At 43.2% G+C, this 25554-nt stretch overlaps 1 protein-coding gene across 1 annotated transcript in view; it reads left to right on the top strand.

Moving 5' to 3' along the window:
• LOC139816890 (Krueppel-like factor 6) overlaps nt 1-20287 on the top strand; it is a 315297-nt gene extending 295010 nt beyond the window's left edge. The window contains exons 2-6 of the mRNA XM_071784707.1: nt 534-704; nt 944-1183; nt 1825-2036; nt 2794-3020; nt 17429-20287. Coding sequence (XP_071640808.1) covers nt 534-704; nt 944-1183; nt 1825-2036; nt 2794-3020; nt 17429-17604 — 1026 coding nt within the window. The 3' untranslated portion in view covers nt 17605-20287. The remainder of the gene's footprint in view (nt 1-533; nt 705-943; nt 1184-1824; nt 2037-2793; nt 3021-17428) is intronic.
• Nucleotides 20288-25554: the final 5267 nt, after the last annotated feature.

Genomic DNA, 25554 nt, shown 5'->3' with positions numbered 1-25554 from the left:
ATAATTTCTGCAGCATTTGCGGACTGCGCAATCGCCTCAGACATTTGTCACTATACTTACAAGTAGATTAATGTATTGAAAAAAATTTTTTTGTTTTTTATATCGTGCGATTTATATTTTGTTTAATCGAGATATTGTCGCATGCATGATTTTGATCAACATAATTTATGCGAGCTTTAATTATAGCTGGATAAAAGTGAAGTAATTTCGATGTGCCGATAATTTATAAACTCGTTAAATTACATTATTCTGGCGATCTGTTGTGTTTCTTTCTTACGCAGGACGGTGAAAAATTTCTCCTCAAATATTCACTAACAATAAGTATTATTCTATAGAAGTGTGAAGAGCCTATTACTATTAAAGCGATATATATTATCTGATTGTAATCGGTTTTCTTCTCTCCCCCATCTTTTATGGCTATTAAGTTTAAGCCACAGTACCCCGCCCATTGCTACCATCGGAACCATGAGTGGCTCGGCGGGATACTTAAGTTGCTTCAGTCTCCTAACAAGCCCTCTTGTCTCCTCTTTCAGACATGCTACGAGATGGAGAGGTACCTGAAGGACGAGCCGAAGTTACAATCGTACAAAAAACTCCCCACGGAACTGGACACAGCGCCCTGGAACCTCTTCAGGGCACCATCGATCTCATGGACGACGTCCACCGGAACGAGCGCACAATTCGACGCCCCAATCAAAATGGAAGTATGTAATCAGCCGACAGCTTACAGACTATTTACCTGCCTATCAAATTATCCCAGATAGATCTTCCTGTTCGAACTCTGATATATTATATATAAATAATCTTTATTTTTGTTTATACGTTACTCCTATATGTATATTTAATACAATACTGACAACTGTGTTATCTCCTGCTCGGATTGTTCGAAAGAAGGGATTTATATTTTTAAGAAATTAAAACGCTTTTCTTCTTTGTAAATCAGGTGACGACGTCAGACGAAAGAGATCCCCTCTGTCTGGACGACATTAAATTCAGTCCTGGCGATCATAACGAGAATGGCCGCGATAGGGATCTCGATCGTCACCTCGACTCCTTATCGATGTCCTCGGCGAGTTCGGCGTGTTCAGCACTGTCCTGGGACAGTTCACCCTCCCTGTCTTGTACGGCGCTTATTCTTAAAAAAGAACCGAGCGAAGACCTTGAGGAGGATGAGGAGCATGAGGTATGTATGTTTATGTAGGCTTAGCGATTTCGACTAATAATGCTTCACTTGGAATTTGTGATAGCTACAAATCCGCGCTTGATCAGAAAAATAATTAATCACGAATAAAAATACAAAGTTGAAATATTTTTTTATTCGTTTTATAACAGTAAATTAATAGAATATTTTCGAAAAATTCTGACGGAATTTTTGTTCTGAAAATTGGTACCGGATTTTATTTCCAGAAAATATTTTCTAAAATCCAATTAACTTTTGTAAACTTTAAAAGTTAATTTCAGCGTGAGAAGTCTGAAAATCGCGGACGTTGTAAATAGCGTCCGATTTATTTATTGTAAATACATCTACTATTTGTGAAGACAACCGCATCTTTCCAAATATTTTTTCAAATTCGACTAAAACCACTTTCCCGCAAATACAATTTCTGATTCAACGCGCAATGTTGCATCGACGCAGCGAGACTGAACGTAACGAGTTCGCAAGATCGCGCGATATCGATTCGATTCTCATCGGTTTATTTGTCTGCTGCAAACCCGTCCGAGTCCAATACGATCCCCAACAGCGACTCACGGACCATGCAATCAATCCCGTTATGTTATTAATCGTAATCTCGTTGCATAATGCGCGCAATTTTGCCGCCGCAGGAGATCGAGGAGGAGGAGGACAGCGGGTGCGAAAGTGAAGGTCAGATCCTGACGCCGCCGTCGAGTCCCGGGTCGGGTCAAGGTCATTCCAACTCCAGTCACTCGTCGAGTGGGAGTTCGATGCTCGACGTGCACAACCTCAACCTTCACGGCACGGGCGGGAGGAGTGCCATCGTCAGGGTTACCGCCGGGAACGCGCAGGGTGTCGCAAGGTAAGTGTCGTAAAACTCGCGTTTTTGCCCCGCTGAACGATCGTACGTACGCTCTTCCTTTTTCCGCGTTACGGTGATGAAAGGTCGGGCAAAAGAAACGTCCGCTTCCGAACCAGCGGTTTCCTCTTTGACGTTCTCCTCTCTCGTTGCTGCTATTCTTACTTAATGAAAACTTAATTGCCTTTAGAATTGAAAGAGTGGCTAAACGCGATACTTGCCCTACGAGAGACGGATGTGCCGTATAGTTAGCGTTCTCGCTCGGAAATTATCTTGATTAACTGCAACTGGCATTACCTGACATAAAGTGGCCGTACTTTCCGGGTCGACTTATCCCATCCAATTCGTTCCCGGGCAATTTTCTACGGAATTTACAAGAAAAAAAAGAGAGACGCGGGGTCGTTGAAAAAGACGTTGTTCGGGAAGTAGCCTCGGAACGTTCTCGCTACGGCCGGGGTAAGAAACTTAAAACAATTCGCTCTCGCGATCCATCATTAACCCGTCGCCGGAATTGCGCTCTTCTCGATTCGCTCGCGTTTCTTTTGAAAGCACGAGACGTGCACCGATTACTCAACATTCTACCGATCACGCTACTCGCTATTTCGCGCGTGTTAAACTCCGGCCGGGGTCTCTGACGAGTCCCGTGACACGCACGGGGCTCCGTTTTACGGGATGTCGCGCCTCGACAGCGCGCAACGAACTAATTACAATGAGGCTAAAGTACCGGCCAAATGAGAGCAAGCAAATCGCGTTTTTGCAGACTGATCTCCGTCACGGCGAACGGCTTCCCCGCGGTAGCCGGCACGCAACACGCGCACGCGGGCGCAACCGCGGCCACGACCACCGTGGCTAACAGGCACCACGCGAGGAGCAACGAGCACAGTCCGCCCGACACGAAACGCAGGATACACAAATGCCAATTCCCCGGGTGCAAGAAGGTGTACACCAAGAGCTCGCATCTCAAGGCCCATCAAAGGACGCACACGGGTGAGTGAGCTGATGCAGCTATATCTACCTAATAGTTGATCTCCGGTCTGCGTGTATCGAGGTTGTCGATAAATTAGTCGACTCAAATCGGTCACCGCGAGATAATCCGATAGACTGCCGCGACACGACACGTGTGAATTCAAATAATTATAGTGGTAAAGCTGAACTATGATTAGTTCGACGAGTTACGCGTGATAAATACGTGCGCGAGTTGTAACCAATTTTTCAAATCGCTGCCGGATAATCCCCGCTACGCGAACAACGGGAGTATAATTAATTACGGGGCCAAATTAAGAGTGCTTCGTTATTCGCGTCGACGCGCTTGCGAGATGGCATCTGGCTGACGAAACAAAGCAGACAAATGTAGCGCTCATTCGCGCGCACTCTGACGCATTTATCTCCGATAGAATCAAAACATCCGCCCGACATCGCATATTTCTCTAATTGGCTATTGTCATTTTTGTGCTCTTTCCGCAAATATATTCTTTCAAAAATGAAAGGGGTACGTAACGTACGACGAGTAAATTGAACTCGTTTAGCGTGTTTTATTTAACGTATCAATTTTGTAGTATTATATTGTCAATTTTTGTATTTCCATCTGGTTTTTCACATTAACTTCTCTATTCTTTAATATCAACAAAAGCACGTCACTTATTGCAATTACGAAAAATAAGCCAGTAAAATTTATATAAATTCAATATAATCAATTTATAATCACCTAATCGTTAAAAATAATAATGACGAAATGGCTCTGTTAAGATACGACTTACGTCAATTATATTGCAATTTTATCTATGCTCGCCAGTATATACTTAATTGGTATATACTAATTTACAAAACGATCATTCTTCGTCGATTAAAATTTTTATGCTTCGATAAAACGAATGAAGTTTCCTTCCACCTTAAAGAGTGGCAATATCTGTCTCGTTACTTCCATCCACGTTGACGGTGCGCGTCACTGTCCGAACGCGATATTGCCATGGGTCTTCGCGCTTTCCTCCCTCCGATCCTTTTCGCGGTCGCTTGCGGTGAACGGTGGCAGGCGGAGAGATTGTAATTAACGAACTCTCCTTTCGCCTTTCTCTCTTCTTCCAGTGCGACCTGTCCTCATCCTCGGACTCCTGCTCTTTATCCATGGTTTTTGTCGCGTCACACTCAGGCCCTACGGTTTTCGCCAGTCATACGTACGGTACCCTGCGGTACGTGTCCTCGTCCTTCTACGTGCGTATAGTTTAGGCACGGTCCCTACACTGTGGAAATGACGAGAAAGAAGGAGAGAGAAAGAGGGAGAGTGGAGGGACTGAACGCGAGGGTGGTAATAAGGGACGGGTTGGCCGGGACGCCTCCATCCTGCACCATGGCAGGTACGTCGGGATTGCTTCTCGCGGATCGTTAAGCAGAACTGCTAACTACGGGATTATGCATACTGCGGGACTCGTCCCGCAATTATGACTCTGTTATGAATTCGTCCTGACACAAGGATCCCCCTGTCGGCGGAACGGCTGCGCCAGACGACGGACGCGACATGTACGACGCGCCGCGACATGTACGACGGCTCGTCGTAGGACGTTCATCTCGAGACATTTACGGTGAAAAAGGTGTAAAAGCGCACTGTGCCTTCAGGTACTGATTCGCCCGTCTTTTTTCTCTTGTTCAATCTGTACTTCATGGTGTCACACGAGTATCGAACGTATATACTTCGGAAACTGAAACGCCCCTCTGTCGCACAATGGTTTTCTTAAAGTTCTTTCTGTTTTGTATCCGCTTATCGTCCTCATTATAAAATAGTCAATATGCAGTCTTTGTATGTCTCCTCTTGTAAGAAATTGAATAAGGCGTAGTTATATATCGTAGAAAAAGTAAACTATAGTCAGTGAAGCATTCTGTACTAGTAATTTGTTTTTGTTAGATGACGGTTCTTCAAAAATATTTTCAACATGTATAAATAATACTTTTATAGATATTAAAAAATGTTTAAAGATGTTTTTTTCATACTATAGCCATACATAAATTATCCAATCAATTTTATTCCAGAAGCATGTTGAACTGAGAAGACAAAAAAATTTCAAATATATAAGCTTCACGATTCTTCTTTGAATATTAAGATAGAAACAATTGCGCGACTATACTTCCATACTTATTGATTACATCCATCCGCTGCATGAGGAGATTTCCGCCGCGATCTCGTCATCGAAAAAGTTCGGCGACACGCTCTCTGAGAGTTCGCCGCCAAGAGAAAAACGACCGCACCGAGAAACTTCGGGGAGCGGAGCTTTTCGCGGGGATGGAAATGGCGGGTAGACTTTGATCTCACTCGACGGAATCTAATTACCCTGCGTACAGGACTTCGTGGTAGCGAGACACGAAACGAAGCGAGTCGTCGATCGCGAGACGACAACGTGAAGGTTCGTTACGAATTCCATCGGCGAAGTTTCCCTTCGGGAAGGGGCTTCTCGATATGTAGATATTCCGAGAAGGATCGGCGGAGATCTAGTCCCTTAGTCTGATCTTATATATTTGACGACGAGGACGAGGACGAGAACGACGACAGAAATAACATGCCCATCTATATCCGTCGGATCACATTATTCTCAAAGACGGCGGACTTGGCACCGATTCTACGATGCGATCCGATTAAATGACTTAGCAATCAACGTATCCACTTGCTAATTCCTTTCTAACGAAGCGACGAGACGCGTCATCGCTAAATACCAAGTATGACCATCGATTTATCAAGATTTGATTTTTGCACGCGAAGCTCGTTTAAAACCAACGATCTCAGCTTGCGCGAGAGAAAACGTTTTGAAATATCTTTAATCTCGCCGGTTCAGCACTTCGTGATAATTTTACATTTTTGCCTGCGTTACGCACCGATGCGAAATGTGGTTTTTCACCGGCCGTTTAAATCACACTGTTTAAACCCGCAAGTTAATTAAAACGTTTAACGGATTTGGGCCTTTTGCAAAGAGGTTAATTTGCGCGGAGTGCAGCATTTCGCGAACGGCCGCGATTTTTCACTGTCACTCACAGCGCAGACAGATTTACGCGGAATTTGTGTAATGCGCGATGAGAAGAAAGCCCTACGTAGTTACATTAATTATAAGTCGTAAAGAGAGAAAACCGAGGGGAAGACTGGTTATGGGAATGATAATACCGAAAGAAAAATCCTCCGCGGATAAACTCTTTGTTCTGGCCTCATAGTATCTTCGCGAAAATAAAACCGGACTAATTCTTCTTTTTCATCGTGCTTATCCTTCTCGCGTATTAAGTTCTTGTCCGAGCGGGTCCTTTCTCTCGCTGCGCGGGAGTGTTGCAGGACTCTCGTATCCGATTTTCCCACGGGTGTCAAGGAACTATCGATCGCCGTTCCGCAGCTTCACATCGGCTGTATATATAGCGTCGAGAGAAAAGAGGAACGGAAGGATAGGAAGAGAGAGATTTCCAATTACAGGGACTTTCCGTTCTGGAATTCCATTCCGAACGTCATTGTTCTCGCGTCGCGCGCCGCGGACAGGACTTTGATCCTTCGACGATGCGAGAGTCCGATCGCTTCGCCCGGGACACTTAACAGTCCTTCACTTCGTTCTGGAAAGTGGATAGTCAACATGTATGAGAAAGAGCGATTTTATTCCTTCTTTGACCTCACTCGACAATCGCGCGATTTTGCGCAGGAAATGAAACGTTAGCATTCCTCGGTCTCTACAAGAAAAAAATAGGAAAACATTTGTTCCAGAAGGAAACCTCTATCGGTGCGCAATGTATATAAACGCTTGATAAATTTATTAAGTTATCAAATATACTTATGCAAATAACGAAATAAGATAATTTAATAAAACCGATTTTCAATGTCATGCAGAGACTGCACCTTTTCTTATATCGCATTATCAAAGATATATTTTCCTCTATAATATTTTTGACTGCGAAGAATGGAGAAGACGAGAATGGGGATATAAATGACTCGAAGATGATAATACGTATTTCACGTATATATATATATTCATACACGATTGAAAACTTTGCTTTAACGGATCGAGGGATACGGGAGAGGCAGTTGCGATCGAAGGGAGTGAGCCCCGAGATTACGTACGGAGATCGAAGTAGGTCAGCCAAAGTATAATAATTTAACATGAGAGCGCTTTAGAGACGCACAGCTTTCCGCGATCTTAAATCAAACGAAGAATGGAACGAGCGGCCCCAGGAACTTATTTATCAACGTAACTCGCGACGATGAATCCGCGCTGTCGAAAACAGTCTGCTTATATACATTACTTTTGCATTTCTCCTTAGACGTGTCGGTGTATCCCGCGAACAATGGGGACCCGAAGGTATCCAGCGTTGGTAGGGCGGTATAATCGAATTAACCATAAATCCAGCGCATTTCCGCGCAAACGGATATCCGTGATTTATGCCTGGCGAATGGTCCGAAGCGCGAAAGAAACGAGCGCGGCGTTACAATCGCCCCGGTTAAAACATTACAATAAAGCAAGAAATAAATTTGCGAAACGGTGGAACGACTTTCTTAAGTTTCCACCGTTTGCATGGGAAATATATTGCTTTCCTTTACAACATTAATTATGTCGCTACTTGTCGCTACGGTCGCTACTTTCTCTCATTTTAATATTTGGATTATTTAAAGTATAATATTGATGTCGATCTCGATATGCTCATTAAAAAAAGCCTGATTTACGAGATAAGCGCAACAGTTGTATGTAAAATATACATAAATTCTTGGCAAAAATATAAATAAAAGTAATCCGCAATGTATATAGACGATATTAATATATCGATGTGCATATTCCTCGTCTACATTGCTTATGTGCGATATGGGCATCGGACGATATCCTCAGCGCGTGATTTACGCGGCGGTGCCATTTCGCATATAAACGAGCCTGTTATTTGTCGTCGCAGAGACACATCGTGCCGGTGCACGCAGGAACAACTCGCGTCGCGACGGTGATCCGAAATTTGTCGGTACATTGATTCGAAGAGACGAGCGCGTTCGCGGGGGCATGGTAAGCGTCGTCGAGCCCCGTAACTCCATTACTAAAAGTTTCTGGTCGCGGTGCATCGCGGTAATGCGATTCGTAAATAATGGTTCGAGAAACTGAACTCGGCGACACACCGTCCGCTTTCTTCTTCGTTGTCGTCGTCGTCGTAGTCGTCGTATTCCCGCGAGCCAAGTGCATCTGCGCGATTGAACACGTCTCCTCTTACGTTTAAACCGCAAGCTCAAAGTCTCAGCTGCATCTCCCGAGTTTCCCCCTCTCCTACGAGAGACCGCAGGCGCCTGTGGTTGTAAGTGATCTTCCCCTTTCCCTTCTATATTTCGTCGATGTTAAATCTTAGATGTTGCCAACGTGCCGTGGTGCTCCAATGCGATACACGGCACAGCCATCGATTTTCGCAGCTGGAAAGTCGCAACCGGATCGCGATCGTGTACCCGAGAGAGAGAGAGTTAGCTTCACCGCTAAATTTAGGTCAATCGAGGTCAACGAAATTAATTCAGGATTAATTACACGAGGGAAGTCGTCTATTTTATATTGGAGCGCGTTTTATCGCGAACGAACCGTTATGGGTGCACTGGAAGCTAATCGATTATTGCGTGTAATTCGAGTATCAGTAGCAATAAAACGCTTCGCGATTCTTTGAAAAGCTTTGTTGCGCCAAGTCAGTGGAAGCGAATCGTTTTCTTTTTTTTTTCCAGACTTTATTTCTAGAGATTCGCGATGGAAACTTGCTGGCGAATCTGGATTGCGCGTATGTTGTAATAAAAGAATACCAATAGGAACGTTTTATTGCAAACACGATGTTGATGCTTTCACGTTACGTTTCGAATTACGAAATATTTGAACGAAATTGGCAGGCTGCTTTCAACGATATCGACGATATCGGTAATAGTGTTCAACTAGATCCTAGTAGCATATTCCAATGTTTTTGTATTGGCACATCGCGCAGATCATTTCCTCGATTACTTACGTATTATTTACGCAAAAGTTTGCATAACGTATATATTGTACACGCGCTCACCCCGAAGCGACTATGCGCTCCTCTACGCGCACATGTGCAGCACACACATCGATTCGCACCTCGGGCACTGTTCGAAACACATGATCGCGCCAAAGTTAGACCCGTCTGCCGCGACGGGGGTTATGTACCGCAAACAATTGGAAACGTCGTCAAAGTTCTCGCTTCGGTTGACAGCGTAACCGCACTTCACAACACGCGAAATGCGAATCGCATATCCGGCAGTTTCGCGACACGCGATGAAAATCTTTTATACATGCGTCACGGAGACGAGGTCTCAAAAAGTGAGGCTGTAAAGGGTCTCGCGCAATTTTTATGTGAAGTTATATCTCTCGACACTTGCGATATCTCTTACTCATGCGTCATTTTTTATTACCTATACGATTATCTGTGGTTTCGTGACTTTATGTTAATGATAAAACTAAAAACCTCTGTTTTAAATAAATTCAAAGGAAAAGGGTAAAACATAAGAGAATCCTTGTGTGGACGATTATATAAATTATACAAATTGTAATTGTCTTGATTTCTGCGCATATAATTTACATACGATTTAATATAACGAAAAATAATAAATAAATTGAAAAACGTGATCGATTCCCGAGTGTGCGAGTTTCTTTTTATTTTACCGCGTTTTGTTTCGCACGCCCATTTTCACCATGCGATACTTCCGGATGAAATCTCTCATTTATCATTTCTATAACGCTGCTATCTCATACCGGCAAGAACAACGTCGTTCGCAAAATCCGCCTGTTCAAAACTGAGTATGAAGCGATATCGCGCTTCGTAAAATTTCCTCTCGGACCCCTATGCGATCCTCGAGAAGGATCCCAGACTATCCTCCCCGAAGTGGAATGTCGAAAAAAATAAAATGTCATCCCCCTTCGTAGGTTGGGGTAACTGCGCTGTTTTCCGCGGACCCTTTCTTACGTCGGGAACGTCTAGCCGGTCGTCCCTCGAACGATCTATCACGCGGTCCTGTAGGATGGTCTCTGATATATTAAACGCTCTCACAACAAGAAACTTCTCCTTGCCAAGTATTTTTGGATGCAAACCAGAATTCGGTACTCTAATCGCAGAGTAGTTCACTGAACATCTCTCTCCTTTTCCCCGGTAAAAAATTAACCATGCGTTTCTTTAAAGCAGAAACGATCCTTATCGCGCAATACAATATCTGTCGAAACGTTCAATATTACCGAATGTGCTTTGTTTATCATTCAAGCGGGTCAATCTCGCGATTGCGTTCGATTGAATTTTCGCAAATGCGTCGAAGGCCTCGCGCCATTAGATACCGAAAGATTTCGCGCGTAGAACGCCTTTGAATATGCAAGAGAACCCCCCCCCCCGCGCTATCAGAAAATCTCATCTCTTTCGCCGGCGGGGGCAATGAAAATCTTTTTGTGAATAAAGTACAAGCGTATCTTCTCCTTTATAGCGCACAATATTTCTTGAAAGGAAAACCCTCTCTTTCTTGCTCCCACCGTTTTTCATTCCGACAACAGGGAGGTTGGTTTCTATCCTTGCCTTGTCCTGCAAGAAAAAAAGAGGGCCGTGCTCCGCCGAAATTCGGTATGCGAAAAAGAAACGGGTGCAATACGTCTCGTAATTTGATACGCGTCACTACGAGGAATTCCTCAGATTGCACGCGAAACGCGAGGTGCATAAAAGCGACTAATGTAAAGTACGAGTACTGTGCTGGCAGTGCCAGAAAATCGTATCTCTCTTCCCAGGGGGCATGAAGCAAAATCTTTTTGTAAAAGAGATACCTTGCATTTCCTCTTTTATAGCGTACGATATTTCTCCGAAGAAAGCGTTCCTCTTTCTTACTCGCTCGCGGTGACGACCGTTTCTTTCTGAAAAGATAAGTTTTCAACGTATTTCCCCCTAAAACTGGAATTCGAGAACAGAAAATGGAGAATTTATTCGTTCAAAGTCGTTGCCTATTTGTAAGATCGATAAAACACGAAAAGTTATACGTTGACATCGCGTATAGCAAGAAATATAGTAAGCCGTAGTAAACTTATTTGACATTAAATTCTGAGAAGGAATAACGGAAGTGCGCAACATGTCGTGATCGAAACTTCTCAGTTCATTTCTACTTTGCAGTTCGGTAAAAAGCCCAATATCGTAAAGAGTCAACTTTCCGCAATCATTGGTTTTACGTAATTCAGAATCATTCGGCAGCCAAGTTATTTCGCGGTGCCGAAATTCGATACGTTTCTGTCCCGAATAGTTTTCTATACGACGTCGTTTCAAGCAAAAGTAGATCGATCGACGGCCGTCGATTGCTCGCAAAGTTCATTTGCGAGTAACGAGAAACGTCCGCGAAGGGAACTCGTCTGCGAAGTCGCTGGCGATAAGTATCGCGGGGGGAAAGTAACGCTCGAGCCCGCGACTTGGTGAGTTTTCCAGGGAGCCACGAGGAAAAATCTCGAGTCGGCCGTCCCTCGAGCGATCCGTCACGCGGGTGCTCGCGATGGCCTCGGGTATTAGACGCGCGCTATTCGCCGAAACGTTTTCGCGCAAAATGTCCTCGGATGTAAAAGGCGGACTCAGGGGCGGAATCCTCGCCCATAAATTCCGGTTGTCCTATCCCTCGGCGACATGACGGAAGGTACCCTATACATCCTCGCCGGCGGCGGACTTAATAAAATGCAAAGACGACGAGCACACGTTGCCAGGACGGACTGACATATCGACGCAATACCGACCCGCCCGCCCGGACCCCCGTCGTCGTCCTTGGCGGGAGGGAGGACATAGAAAAATCGCCCTTCCGCCGGAAAGAACGCTCTGGCATACCGTATAAGGCGCGACGAGACGCTAACTTCGTTATTCACGAGCACGCGAGCGTGCCGCGTTTTTAGACTTAGGACGATTCGGTATTCCGACTCGTTTACATGCAAAGGTAAAAGCCGATATTTTTGCGTGTTTCCTGACGGCCTTCTCTCTGCGAGATAATGTTTATTGGGATAAGAACAGAAGGGTAACACGTGCTCGGCGTAATAATTTAAGTATCGCACTTTTAAAATTCTTGTGCGCTTGAAAATTACCTTTTCCAGGGTAGTTTAAGAGAAATTTTAAAAAATTAAACCAGATTTGACTTAATCAGATTTATGTATCATACTGTGAATTTATCGCAGTTAATGACATTCGCATTGGTATCTCGATTCATGCTAAAGTTCTATGAATAAAAAGTAGTGACGTAAGTTTGCGTTATTAAGCTGATGAAACGGAAAGTGCAAAGGCACATTGTCGCTTTGATATCTCGACGATTATTAATTTAATTGTCAAGGCCGCGAGTAAAAATAATTATCAAGGACATGCACCGACGCATTGTCATTTGTTTTGTCAGTTGCATCCGCTTGGGCAGATAAAGAAGTGCAGAGGGATGAAAAAGAATGCGTCGGGGATGTTTTAACGGATTTAAGTCTACTTGTTTAATACCGCTCTATTACGTGGAAACGGCGAAGCACCGTCGACAACAAGGCGAGTTATACGATAATAAAACGCAGATTACAGGAACGTGCATTGTTCTCTAATAATAATATTGCTTATATCGCATATGCAGGATCCAGTTATCAAAACGAGACAAAACGGCCTCTTCAAGGGCTCATAATTGCATTACGTCTCGTTTCGATGAATTTCTGATATATTTCGCCAATCGAAGCTATTGATGATTTTATGCGTTACATTCATGGTAAACAATATCTAATATGTTATGCGTTTCGCGCAAGGTATAAACTAATCGCATTAGTTTCGTGGCGTTTATGTATAACACGGTATGCAAACGGCTGAAATCATCAACCCGTCTAAATCTATTATATGCTAGCGTAAATTAATGACTTAACGTTTAACGTTGCATGAGAATGTATGTACGTCGACAAAAGCTGACTATGGCAGAATGGCTGCTGATGCAATATACCGAAAGTAATATGAAAGTAAGTTTTGCAATAATCTTAGTATCTTTCCTCACAATTCGCTTCTTTAAAAATTAATTTTAGATTAATTTTTCATCTTTTCTGCACATAGGTAATTATTCTAAAGTTACTTGTCATTTATTATTTTTGGAAAATATTTAACGTATTTTTTTTTAACTGAACCAGATACGAGAATCCAAAAGATTAAACATTAAACGCAAAGGCATGAACCATGGTACAATTAATGCGTAATTTTCTCTCGTAGAAAATAATTTCCGCTTTATCTCTTGCTATCAACATAACGAAGGATGGGAGAAGAAGTAAATGTATCCCGATGCGCGCGCTTAAAAATATCTAGAACGACGCGGGCGAGGGTGCGAGTGCGGCTTTCCATACCGCGTCGTTTAGCAACATTCGTTGTCGACACGCGCGAAGGGGACGAGAAGGTGGGACGAGACGAGAGGGTTTAACGCGTTAAGCTTGTTTAATATGGCTTTATTACGTAGGTGGTAACGAACCGCCGGGAGGCCATTATGCGGCGATAAAATGCGCAATGCCCGTTGCACGTACCTAACATGTCGTTTCGCGTGTATTCCGACCCGCGCTGTGATATGCCCATGCGCGTCGAACGGGCCAGACGGGGCACGCATTCGCGATAAACGCCTGCGGTCGTGTAAAGCGTTACGCCATGGTCGCCATGGCTACGCAAAATTTAATTCGCCCACGAAATCGAACATTACGCGCGCGCGCGCGCGCGGCCGCGCACGGGATTTTTGCAAAAAAATTTCGTTAGCTCCGCGAGCGCGTACGCTCGAACATTCGCGTATACGCATTTGTTCTTTCTCTCGTTTCCCGATGGTTCCTCGAACGAAACAATCGGCTTCTCGTTATCGTACAGTGAGAGCTATGACAGTTCTCGTTACTGAGACTGCAGCGATAAGATGCTATTGGTAAATATATGAGCAAAAATGTTACTTCGTTAAATCCTATTTCGCGACGATGTTAATAGATAAAGAGTAATAACAGTTGTTTGATTTTCCTTATTTATCCGAATGTATACAACAATAAATATTCTGTAGGTAGACTGTGGCGTGAATTCAATGTAGATCGATAATTGCAATCACGCTGAGTCGACACCTTGTGAAACTTTACCGCCGAGAGACAAGTGTCCTCTCGTCGCCACCGCGATCCAACAGTCCGTGGAGTCGACGACAATTTTTCTCTTCGCCCAGCCAGGCCACTTGTAATACATGCGCCGTCGGCACCTTCCACTCCGTCGCGGTTTATTCTTATCGTCCCCGGAATTTCTCTCCGACGCAAGTTCGCAATTCCTGCCTTCGCGGAGGGGCCCAGGCGGTACATTCGTGTCACCATTTCTCTAGCTGGCTGCGGAGGACAGCGAAACGGCAAGGGGAGCGGATGGTATCCGGAGGTTGGTTTTCTCGAAACGCGCGAGGGGCGAAAGGGTGAGATGGATGAACGGTGTGAGGTACGTCAAGTACGTGTGCCGTATTTTCCGCAGAGTCGCGGCCTCGTAGAATGTCGGGTGTCGTTGGCGGAGGCGCCGGAAACAGTCGAGGGTGGGTGCAGATGGTGGAGTAACGGGGGGGGGGGGATGGACGGATTTGGTTATGCGTCGCCACGTCCCGGCTGGATTTGTCGTCGTCACCTCCTACCGGGGATGAAAGACTCAGTGGAGAAGAGGGGTTCCCGCTAGTACCCCCTCGGAACAACTTTGAAAGAGACCGAAACGCGGTGTAAATTTTTTTCCGTTCGTTCCCTCTTCCTCCTCTTCCTCCTCCTCTCGTGGGATGTGGAAAGTCGTTCGGGGAAACGTCAGTTGCACCAGTCATTGTGATTGCGTAGTCGAAAGCAGGTGTAGGCTTTCGAAAATTTAATTATCTTTTATACATATATTTTTTTTAAATGCTTCTTTGCCAGAAAAACTAAACTTGCAACTATATGTATTAATATTTATATATTTAGAATAAGTCTATATTGTGTTACGATGCAGAGGACAATATATCTTTGCAAATAAAAAGCTAAAAAGATGCTTTTTTCTACTTTACATTTCTTTAGAACGTAATATCGGTCACACGGTTAACGACTAAGAAATGATATTAATTATCGTGTAAACACACATTAGTGGATGTTATCGGGATGTTTTAGATTACATAGTTTAGTATATTTTCCATTTTTTTTTTTAAATACTGATCGTGCGCGACGCGCGGAAAATGTCTTCATCAAGACATGACTGACATCACGATGCAATTTGTTACATCTACTTTTTCAAGCGCAGCGCGTTACACGGATGAGAAAACACTACATTTAAATTACAACCGTGCCTTTTATACGCAAACTCGCAAACAGAAACAGACACAGCAATCTAAAAACAGCACTTTGTGGAGTTGAGGATTCCGCCTCTTTTTCGGATTTATGAGAACCGCGGGAGGGCAGGCGACGTGTTAAACGTTTCTCTTCGGGGTTTTATACACACATTTGTATTACTTTTATCTCGACGGCGGTGTTGTGAAATATACTCGCGCATCAGTTCCTAGATGCAGTCGGATATGCCCGACAAATTTCGTGCCTTGACAAAAATAATAGAAGATCGTATTTCAGTGCGAGCTCAAAGTACTTTACAACGGACGTATCTAGATCGCGACAAGAGACACGTCTGCACGCGGACACTCGGAAAGTTTAAATCAGGAAGACAAAGCCCTCGCTTGTAGCCTTTTTGCAGAGCCATAATTTTTCATTACTTCTTGAGAGATTTATTCACCAGAGATAATCTACTATTTCGTTTATTACAAACGTTTTGTTACATAAATATTCTCTGATCTTGTCTTCATATTTCGAGATGCGTCATAAATGGCAGAATTAACTCGTGTGTGCTTCTCAACTGATCTGCGAAAGATTACTCGACAATCAAGAATATTATCCGATGATGCACACGAAGAATTAAACGAAAGAGAACAGTGCGCGGGTCGGTATTAAAGCATATATGTAAAAGAAATCGTTATTGCGAGGTCGATGAATCGTAATACCTACGTCGGCGAGGGCGGCGCGACGCCAGTCACCCTTTCTCCGACAGGCCACGATTTACCAGCTGGTATGGGGTTCACAGTACGTTCCTGCCTCTGATTCGACCCTCCCGTCCCTACCTCAACCCGCTTCTCTTTCCGTGCTGCGAAACTCCCTCAGCTTGTTAATCTCGCTAACATCGCGCCACAGGTGGTGACCTCGTATTGTCTCTTCTCCACCGTGGCCTCATCAACGTCAGCCGCCTTCTATATTACCGAATAGATTATTTACGGGCTTAATAACACACGGTATCTCCTTCCGCCTGACGAGGCGGTAACGCGGTTCTCCGTCTCAGCATGCAGTCGCATCACACGTGTTTTTCGGTCTCTGATTTTTCTCTCACGTGTCGTTAATCAGCAGCGGGCGAACACGGGCGGGCATCGGGCGGATTTTTCAGGGTTATATAGGTTTTTAAATCAGATTCAATCGCCGCGCGAATCCCAGGGGATTACCTCGGATTTGCGACACGGGGATTTGTATCGCCGTCCAACCTGTGGTTGCTATTGTGCCGACAGTTGGACACGATTCCCATCGCCGGCGTTTCGTCGCAGTTAACGACGATTAGATATACCACTCATTGTCTTTGATAGTCTGTTTAGGAGGATAATAACGTCCAATTCTCGTATCATCGCGTGGAAATCTATTGAATCGCTCTTGCTCTAAGCTTATGCCTATCGCGGTACGTTTACTGTTCTGCGATCAAGGAAGCCCCTACGGTGCCTGGATCGTAACATTGAACGAACGAGCTTTCTCAAGTAGGAGACTGATACTCTGTGGTTCCGCTTATCTCTGTACAAACGGCGACATTATCCAGCATCATGTTCTGCGCAAACTGCCGATTGATAATGGCAGTTTGCCGAAACTAGACATATGTGATTTATAGCAAATTCGGTATAATGTTCCACGGTTCAGAAAGATACTAACTCGTAATCTCCTGAAAGCGAAAAGATCTACTTACTATTTATTACCTACTTGTAATTTATTATAAATTTGTAAATTAAAAGCTTGATGAAAAGTATTCGCTGATTTATCTTTAATATTAGTTTTTGTTAATTTCCTAAATCTATGAAATTTTACTTGTTTTATTTTGTCTGTATTAAATATGTTATAAAATTATTATCGAACTTTGTATTGCTTCTAAATCTTATTGGAAATGTCTATTTATTTCTGCTTTAGGTATCAATGGTATCATGAACATTAAAATGCGTTTTACACCGATTAGAATTTCATGAACTGACTCATCGAAAACGTTCTACGATCTGCACGTGGGCGTTAAAATGCGTCTTACACCGATTAGAATTTTATGAACTGACTCATCGGAGACGTTCTGTGATTAAACCGCCCTATCGGATTTGCTAACGTGGCTCCTCCTTTCTTCTGTTTCAGGGGAAAAGCCGTACAAGTGCAGCTGGGAGGGCTGCGAATGGCGATTCGCGCGTTCGGACGAATTGACGCGCCATTACCGCAAGCACACCGGCGCGAAGCCGTTCAAGTGCCGGCATTGCGACCGATGCTTCTCCCGCAGCGACCATCTAGCTCTCCACATGAAGAGACACGTGTAATCAATCGTCACCGCGAGCGGTCGCAGCCGTGCGTCGCACTCCGCGGTTGAGACCGTCGAGACCTCTTCCTCGTAAAAGATCGCGGAGATCTTCATTTGCACGGCGAAATTCACGCGATCTAGCATTTTCCGAGGTCACCTAGTAGTACGCTGCAAGTAGAAGGCGATCGAGTATCGAACGCCTAAGCTTGATGAACAAACATCAAGAGAGAGAGAGAGAGATTCTACGAAAGTAGCTGTATTAGGTATTCGAGATTCGTCAGACTCCGTCATTGACGGAAAACCCGTTTTCGAGGGTCACTTGAGGAGATCGATGATTAGCGAGACGCTGTTTGGAGACAATCCAAGATCGAGTTTATGTCTAAAACGATCGACAGGGACGATTCGGAAGAAGGCTTGACGAGCAGTCAGATGAACGTGTTATAGAGTAACGCTTCATCGGAGTCCAAAGAGTCACGTGTATAACTACGTGTATTTCCTGCGAAATGTTCTGTAAGATCAAAAGAAGGAGAAAAATAAGTAAATCAACGACATTTGTCTTTAAGAGCCAAAGGAATCGCGCGAGACAAATTTTTGATCCCGTTAACTCGCGCGAATTTGAGGAGACGGAAACGTCGACGGTCAGCAGTGATCCGGAAGAGAGATTGCTACCAATGTAATATAAAAGAGGGGACCTCCGGGGAAGTTGCCGAACAAAGAAGTCGCCGGGGAAGTCTCGCACGAGAGACGTCAATCACTGCCAATTCGTTACATTCTAAGATCAGCGCTACCGTCGAAGATTTCAAGCTGCGACTTTAGCCACCGGAGGTCTTCGAGAAGCGAGAAGCTGACTGGAAAAAGCCTAAAGTTTTCGCCGATCCTCAATGGCGCACGGCACGGGTGAATGTTCATTCGCGATAAAAAAAAAGAGAAGAGAATTGTAATGTTAAATAAAAGACACACGCCCGCTCCAACTATATATATAGTATATGTATCGCGGAACCACGGTCTTACACACAGGTTTGGAAACTCAGATTTTCTTTGTCGCTAAGACGACCATCCCCCACCACTAGAGTTTCCAGACCTGTGTGTAAGACCGTGCGCGGAACAAACCGTTTATCTTTTCCAAGACGAATCCAACGGGTTGTCGCATTTACCGATGTCGAGATGCGCCCGGGTATCGCGAGCGCCGTCGCGCGTGCACTAAAAAAAAAATAGAGAAAAACGTAGATTTCGCGAGGACAATAATGCAAACTGTCGGTGCCAAACGTTATTTCCTTTCTCTTGCTTTTTCTTTCAGGAACTCTCTGCGAAGACATTCGCGACTAAAAACACGCACGTGGCGTTCGCAATACCGCGCCGGCGATATCTCCCTCGAGCGTATCGAAACCGCACTCTCACGCAGCCGGAGAGTCGAGGCGGACGCGACGCGTGGTAATTGAATACGTGATTTCGACCAGTTTCGGACGGCAACGAAGATTCGCTGTGCCGGGTGCTAATCCTGAATTTACAGTGCGAATTACAACGCGGCTCGCCGCCGATTCCACCGCCGCGCTACCGCTGCCCGCTCGCAAAGAAGCTTATAAATGCGGGATACGACTGTTTCGCTTTGCTACTTACAGCTGATTTTTATTAAAATGCCGACGCACTCTAGCTTTCAGGTAATCTACTCGATCGTCATTGTTGACGCAGCGCTTTATTATTCTTACGGAAAATAAAACCTCAAATTTTGCATGCTTGCGTGGGGAGATGTAAAGGGCTTTGTCTCTCGTGATCTTTTCCGACTGTAGACATTGTTCGAAACATGCGCGGGTAAGGGGATCGTTCGATGAGACATTGATCATCACAAAAAACTCAACAGAATACAAATGATATATATTTTTTAATATTCTCGTCATAACTCATTGAAACAATGTAGATAAGCAAGTATATTACGGGCTGTATAATCCGCATAAGACTTTCGTATACGCTTTTCACGCAGCCGAATATCTCGCGAACGATTCCCCGCCTCGTGCATGATCCACGGCATACAGTCGACTTTATTATCTTGTATTCGCGAGCTGATCTACCATAGCTGATATTCATCAGCGAGAAATTGCTCGTCTCGCTCGTCATCGATCTGAAAGGTCCCGATATTTAATATATCGCGCGTAACAGAATAATCAAGTATCCTGGCAAGAAAGGAAAAAAAAAGTACGAAATAATCGAAATCGTTGCAGCACGCACCTATCAAAAACCGAGAGAAGGTGGAAACTTTAAGAAGACTAATCTTACCTGATCGTAAGAGGCAAAATAGCCAAGATGAGAAATAAAAAATAACTAAATTTTAAATGTTCAGTGGCCAAATAAATTAATTGATACGCACGTAGAACCTAAAAATATACCGTACCTACTGAGTAAGCCCGACTGACTGAGGGTCGGCACGGTTCGTACGAGTGCATATGTATGCGAGTGCGGCTGTGTTTATGTCTGCGTGGGTCGTCGATGCGCGCGTGTATACGTATTTGCGTGCGAGCGTGTGTGGATCCGTGTGTGCGTGTGTGTATTTTTTTCCACGGGTATTCCAAAAATCTGAAAGATGGAGAATCCAAGGGAGGAGACGAGTCGAACACTGAGTTTGTATATTGTGCAATTTTTTCAATGTTTCATTATTTGTTACCATGTTCACGATTAATTATAAATAAATAAATAAATCTATATATATATATATATATAAATATATAAATATATGTAGCATTTACAATTTTAAGATATAACGGCCATGAAGCCAGACGTCTTTTTGATAGCCATATTCGGATACTGTGGTCGTCGTCGCGTTCGCGACATCCCCCCCCTCCTCCCTATCCCCGATCTTTTTTTTTCGACGGGCGAGATGTAATTAAAAGTACACGTTAGTACAAGGGAAAAGAAATGGCCGCGCGCGAAAGATGCAAAGTCTCGTCTCTGACCTCGACGACCTCTCGTTAAATTCCATGCCGACCGCTGGAACGAAAGTAACTGAAGATAATGGTCCTTGTTAGAGCTAGAGAGTCCACGCATGTATAATTTGCTCTTCAGACTCGCGCACCTCTACACTGGGTCCGTATTTAGACTTAGTGTTGAAAAAGGGATGACGAGCTGATGCCGCAAAAGGGAAGACTTTTCCCGGCGAAAGGTCTTTGTCGTCACGACGAAACGTTTCCGGCATTTCCAATTCGAGGCGACCAACGAGCTCTGTAGATATATATCGCTAAGCAAACGAGATCGGAGATAGAGGCGCGTGCGATTACGCACGGGCAATTAAGTAACGGCGAGAGAAAATCGGATACTTTGAATAAAAAAGTAGCTAAACGTTTAGATAGATAGATGGATAGCTAAATCGTTAGATAGGCACTTAGATAGACAGATGAATATTATAGGTTGACGAATGGGAATAGAGCGTATGCGCCCAAGAGTGCTTGAGAAATAGATAGAGAGTACGTAGAGATCGTTATACATAGGTAGAAATGTAAGTATCTAAGAAAACTCTAAGGAACCTTAGGAGAAACAGTATCGTTGTACGAGGTACGATAAGTGAACATAAATGTTTTATGATACTCGCGTACAAGAAAAAACGAGATGAATACTGAGGAGTAAAAAAATAAAAACGTACATAAAATTAAGTGGTAATAAAAAAATTAAAAAACACAGTACGATTATAATTGTATTATCGTGGTCTAAGGTATTTTCAGTCATGTTGTATAGTAACTGTAAATTACACGATTTTAAAATGCGAAAACCTATGAATGTGTGAGTATGTGTGTATGTGTGCGTGAGAGGGAAAGAGAATGGGAGAGAAAGGAAGAGAGAATGACAGTACAACGGTAAACGTAAAAAGTGCGGCGCGGCTCATATTAGATCATCTTTTGCGTAAAAAAAAAAGCAAGATTGAATTGAAGTAGGAAAAATTGAAGCGAATGGATTACATCAGTCGAGTGTCGCGAAATTTGTATAATAAACACTCTTTCCCTTCCCCCCAAAGATTTCGGCACAAATTAGCAACTGGAACGCGAATTGAAAGAGAATGTAAAGAGCCTCCTTTTAATAATAATGTTAATAATAAATAACTGTATAATTGCGATAATAGGACACTGACGAACGCAACACTGGACAGTTGTAATCGTGTAAAGTTCGAAGCACTTACCCCCGATATGACTGAAAGAAATTTGATGTTACTATTTATAAAGTTATGAGAAAAAAGAAGTATTAATTAACAATTTACTGCAATTCAGAACGTCTATAACAATTTTATTTATTAATTTTATATTGTAGTAATTTCATACGTTTTTTTTCTTGCTTAAATGTTATTCTCACTTTTATTAATATTATTTTTGCACGAGAAATATTTTTATATTTTATTTAAGAATTATATATATTTTTTATAACATTTTTATATTGAAACTGCTGTTACGTCAAAGTTCATTTTGAATCATTGATTTTCTTCCTTGTTTGCATTGCGGACGTCATGTATTGTCAAATGCACATTTAGAATACTACATTAATAACCGAACTGATAGAACTAATATTATTTTTAGAGAATTCCCTCGTTAGAGCAAAGTTAAATAAAAATAATGAAAAAAGTCAGTACTATTAATGATATACAAGGATTTTATGACAGGAGATTTAAAAAGAACAGTGAGAAAGGAAGAGAGAGAGAGAGAGAGAGAGAGAGAGAGAGAGAGAGAGAGAGAGAGAGAATGGAAGAGAAAAAGTTTGAATAAAAAAATTAAAAAAAAAAAAGAAAAAGAATAACGATGTAAGTGCGGAAGTACCGGACAATGTGCGAATGAACAAGAGTGAAAGTGTATAAATAAGAGATAAGAGAAAAAGAGAATGAAAGGGAGAAAGAAAGGGAGACAAGATGCGCGCGAACGAAAGAGAATAATGAGAAAAAAAAATAAAGACGATATAACTTATATTTTTAAAAAGTGACCTTTGGCATATATAAAGACTTGTAAAAATCGTGCAACGAGTTAAATAAACAAACAAAATCAAGGGCGCAGTGTATTAAGAGGCGTCCGTCCTTCTCCGTGTCTCTTCTCATGTACATGATGCACTTATACACATATACTAACACATATACACACACAACGCACTCGTTGAAATATTCGGTAACAGGTGCGATTTACAATTCTGAGACATTTTCTAAATTGCGGTACATACCTACACTTCTAGCCGTCAAGCGCATGTACAGACACACAGGCATACGATGCAACACGGGGCCCGAAATTAAGAGAGAGAGAGAGAGTCCGAATATGTACCCGTGCGTTCTAATCTCAACAACTTGAAAGAAGACAAGTTAAGAACTGAGAAAAATCGAAAAATTATTCAAACGGGAGAAAAAACTAAAAAGAGGCATAGACGCATCTTTTTGAAAGAAACATACATCTCACAAAACACAACTAATCAATCACACAACTAAACGCATATATTTATAGGCAGACGATTATCTCGGGGCCTAAAAGGATAGATATGATTTTCGATCAAACGCTCGATTCTCGAGCCTCGCTCGTGTGATCTTCCCCGATTCTTCGTGAATCGAGTCTTCCTGATTTCGAATCGAAATCCCTGACATTTACGCGGCATATTAAAAAGAAAAAAAAAGGAGAAAAATCAGTCAAAGTGACACGGCTATTAACGGATAGGCGCGTTCTGTCGGGGGTGAAACTTTTCTCGCGACGAGGTGTCGAGCATCGAAGAGGAAAAACGGAAAGAAAAAACGAGCCAACAAACAGTCACCGCACAGTCACTAATCCAACTGTCATCCAACAATACAATCCATGGTAGGAGATAGTATTTTTAGGGATTTTATACAGGCATGCGACGGCATTTCTATGTTTTAGCCGGGATTTACTGTCGACGATTATTGACGTTTCTTCGTGTATATGTACGTAAGACGAGTGCGTGCGCACGTAACACATGTAACGAGAGACAGTGTGAACGGAAAAGTACGCAATATGATTCTTGAGGGAGTGCCAGAGAGAAAGAGGTAGAGAGGAAGGGGGAGAAAGAGAGAAGTGCGGGGGCAAATGGAAGTCAGCGCGGAAAAATCATTTTTTCCAGAATTCTGTATCTCGTTGCGTATACATTTCTATTTATATAACTGCGCGTATTAACATATTATGACAATGTGATTTATTATGTGTGATTTTGAACGCGGAGAGAGATGTAGGAAAATCTTTAAGGGAGTATTTTATATTACGAGGTAAAATGGACAGAGAGAAGATGCGAGCGAGAAAAAGAGAGAGGGAGTGCAAAGGAGAACGAGTGCAAAAGCGATAGTTAATATTCTTGTAGTCGCAGCTTTTTTTGTCACCAAACTGTATAATTATAATGAAGATTGCGCTTGCCTAGGTGTCGCTCTCTCAGCGTCATTCCTTTTTGTTCTTTTTCTTTTTCTTTTCTTTTATCACTTGTATTATCACGGTCGCTGTGTTTTCGATGTTTTCATCAAGATGGACGATGACCGCCTGCAGACATTATGCTCCTTTATCTCTATCACGCCTGTCTATCAATATAAAAAATATGACAACGAAAACAGAATCATTAGTGATTACGCTAACATACTATTGAAAATGTACATTCATGTATATTCGATATCAGTACATGATCAACTTTTTACGTGATGTTTGCATTCCTCGCTCTATACAGACTTCTGACTTCATCGTCATCTTCGAAAGGTCGGCAGCTTATCGATCATCTTATTGAAAACGAGCACGGTTCTGCACTACGTTTCTTGGGTTCGTCGAAATTTGTGACGCAGGGACTTTCCAAGCGCGCTTTCCACACTCCCCTCTCGGAAAATATCTCGTACCCCGCATTACACGGCGCCGCGTAAACACGCTTCGCGCCACGAGTCGTTCGTATCGATTGCATTGCGTGAGAGAGATGGGCGTAATATATCGTACGCGCGCGTACACGCTTCAGCACGCGCGGGAGCTCGAAGTCTTGTCTACCAGACCCCCCTATTCATCGGGATGTGATTGTATATGTTTTTTAAATTTAGTAATTTTTAAGCGAGATCCCTTTCGTGCTACGAAGCGAGTGTTGGACGTTATCAGCGACGATCAGAATCAATAATCACGCGCGAGAGAAACAGAAACGAACGCGAAATGTATACGATTCTAGGAACCTGACTGTCCTCGATGACAAAATACAGATTACGTAAAAAAAAAGATTCAAAATAAGCAAAAAAAAAAGAGAACGTAAGAGAAAAGCATTTTCATCGAAAGTTGAGACTAATCACCTTACCTACCGCAAAAGTCTCCCAGCAGTCGAGACGCGCTGGTTTACTCCGAAGACTCGACGTTTTGTACAAGGTGTAGCGAGCTCGTGTAACGAGCGCAGTAGGTGATCACATGTGATATTTGTATTGGCTATTATATATAAATATATACATATATATATGTAAATGTACATTATATATTAGAGAGTATTCCGTTAGGATTATGACAGGTAGTTAGAAAAAAAAGACGTAAAAGGGGGACGAGATGGGAAAAGAAAGGGAGAGAGAAGAAAGACGAATATGCGTCGGGGCCCCCATCGAATGTCCCGCCGTAGAACAAGCGAACGCCTCGTGGACGGAAGAGTGAGGGAAACGGCGGAAACGATCAATTTTCCGCGGAAACACATCGCTCCCGCCTGAGCGCCATGCCTAATCGCGCTATGCGCAGGCCTACTTGCTGATTTCGAAAAAAAAAAGAAAAAAAAACGGTTCGCCAATTCGGACGGGGAAAGATACAATACGGCATGAGAGAGACGGAAGTGCGAGGGGACGAGAGTTATACGGACACGAGCTTAAAAGGGAATCAGCGCGAGCGTAGCTCGTCCGAATTTCCGAATTTTCCACGGACTGCGGTCATAAATATTCGTTAAAGCTAATTGAAGTTCAACTGATTCTGGGGGGTTAAGTGGAAATTAACTAATTCTGCATTTCTTTCCGAAGAAGGAATAT

This window comes from Temnothorax longispinosus, chromosome 7 (genome assembly GCF_030848805.1).
Source record: "Temnothorax longispinosus isolate EJ_2023e chromosome 7, Tlon_JGU_v1, whole genome shotgun sequence".
Classification (NCBI taxonomy): Eukaryota; Metazoa; Arthropoda; class Insecta; order Hymenoptera; family Formicidae; genus Temnothorax; species Temnothorax longispinosus.
The sequence above is the reverse complement of the archived record's forward strand: the minus strand, read 5'-3'. Positions and strand labels throughout refer to the sequence as shown.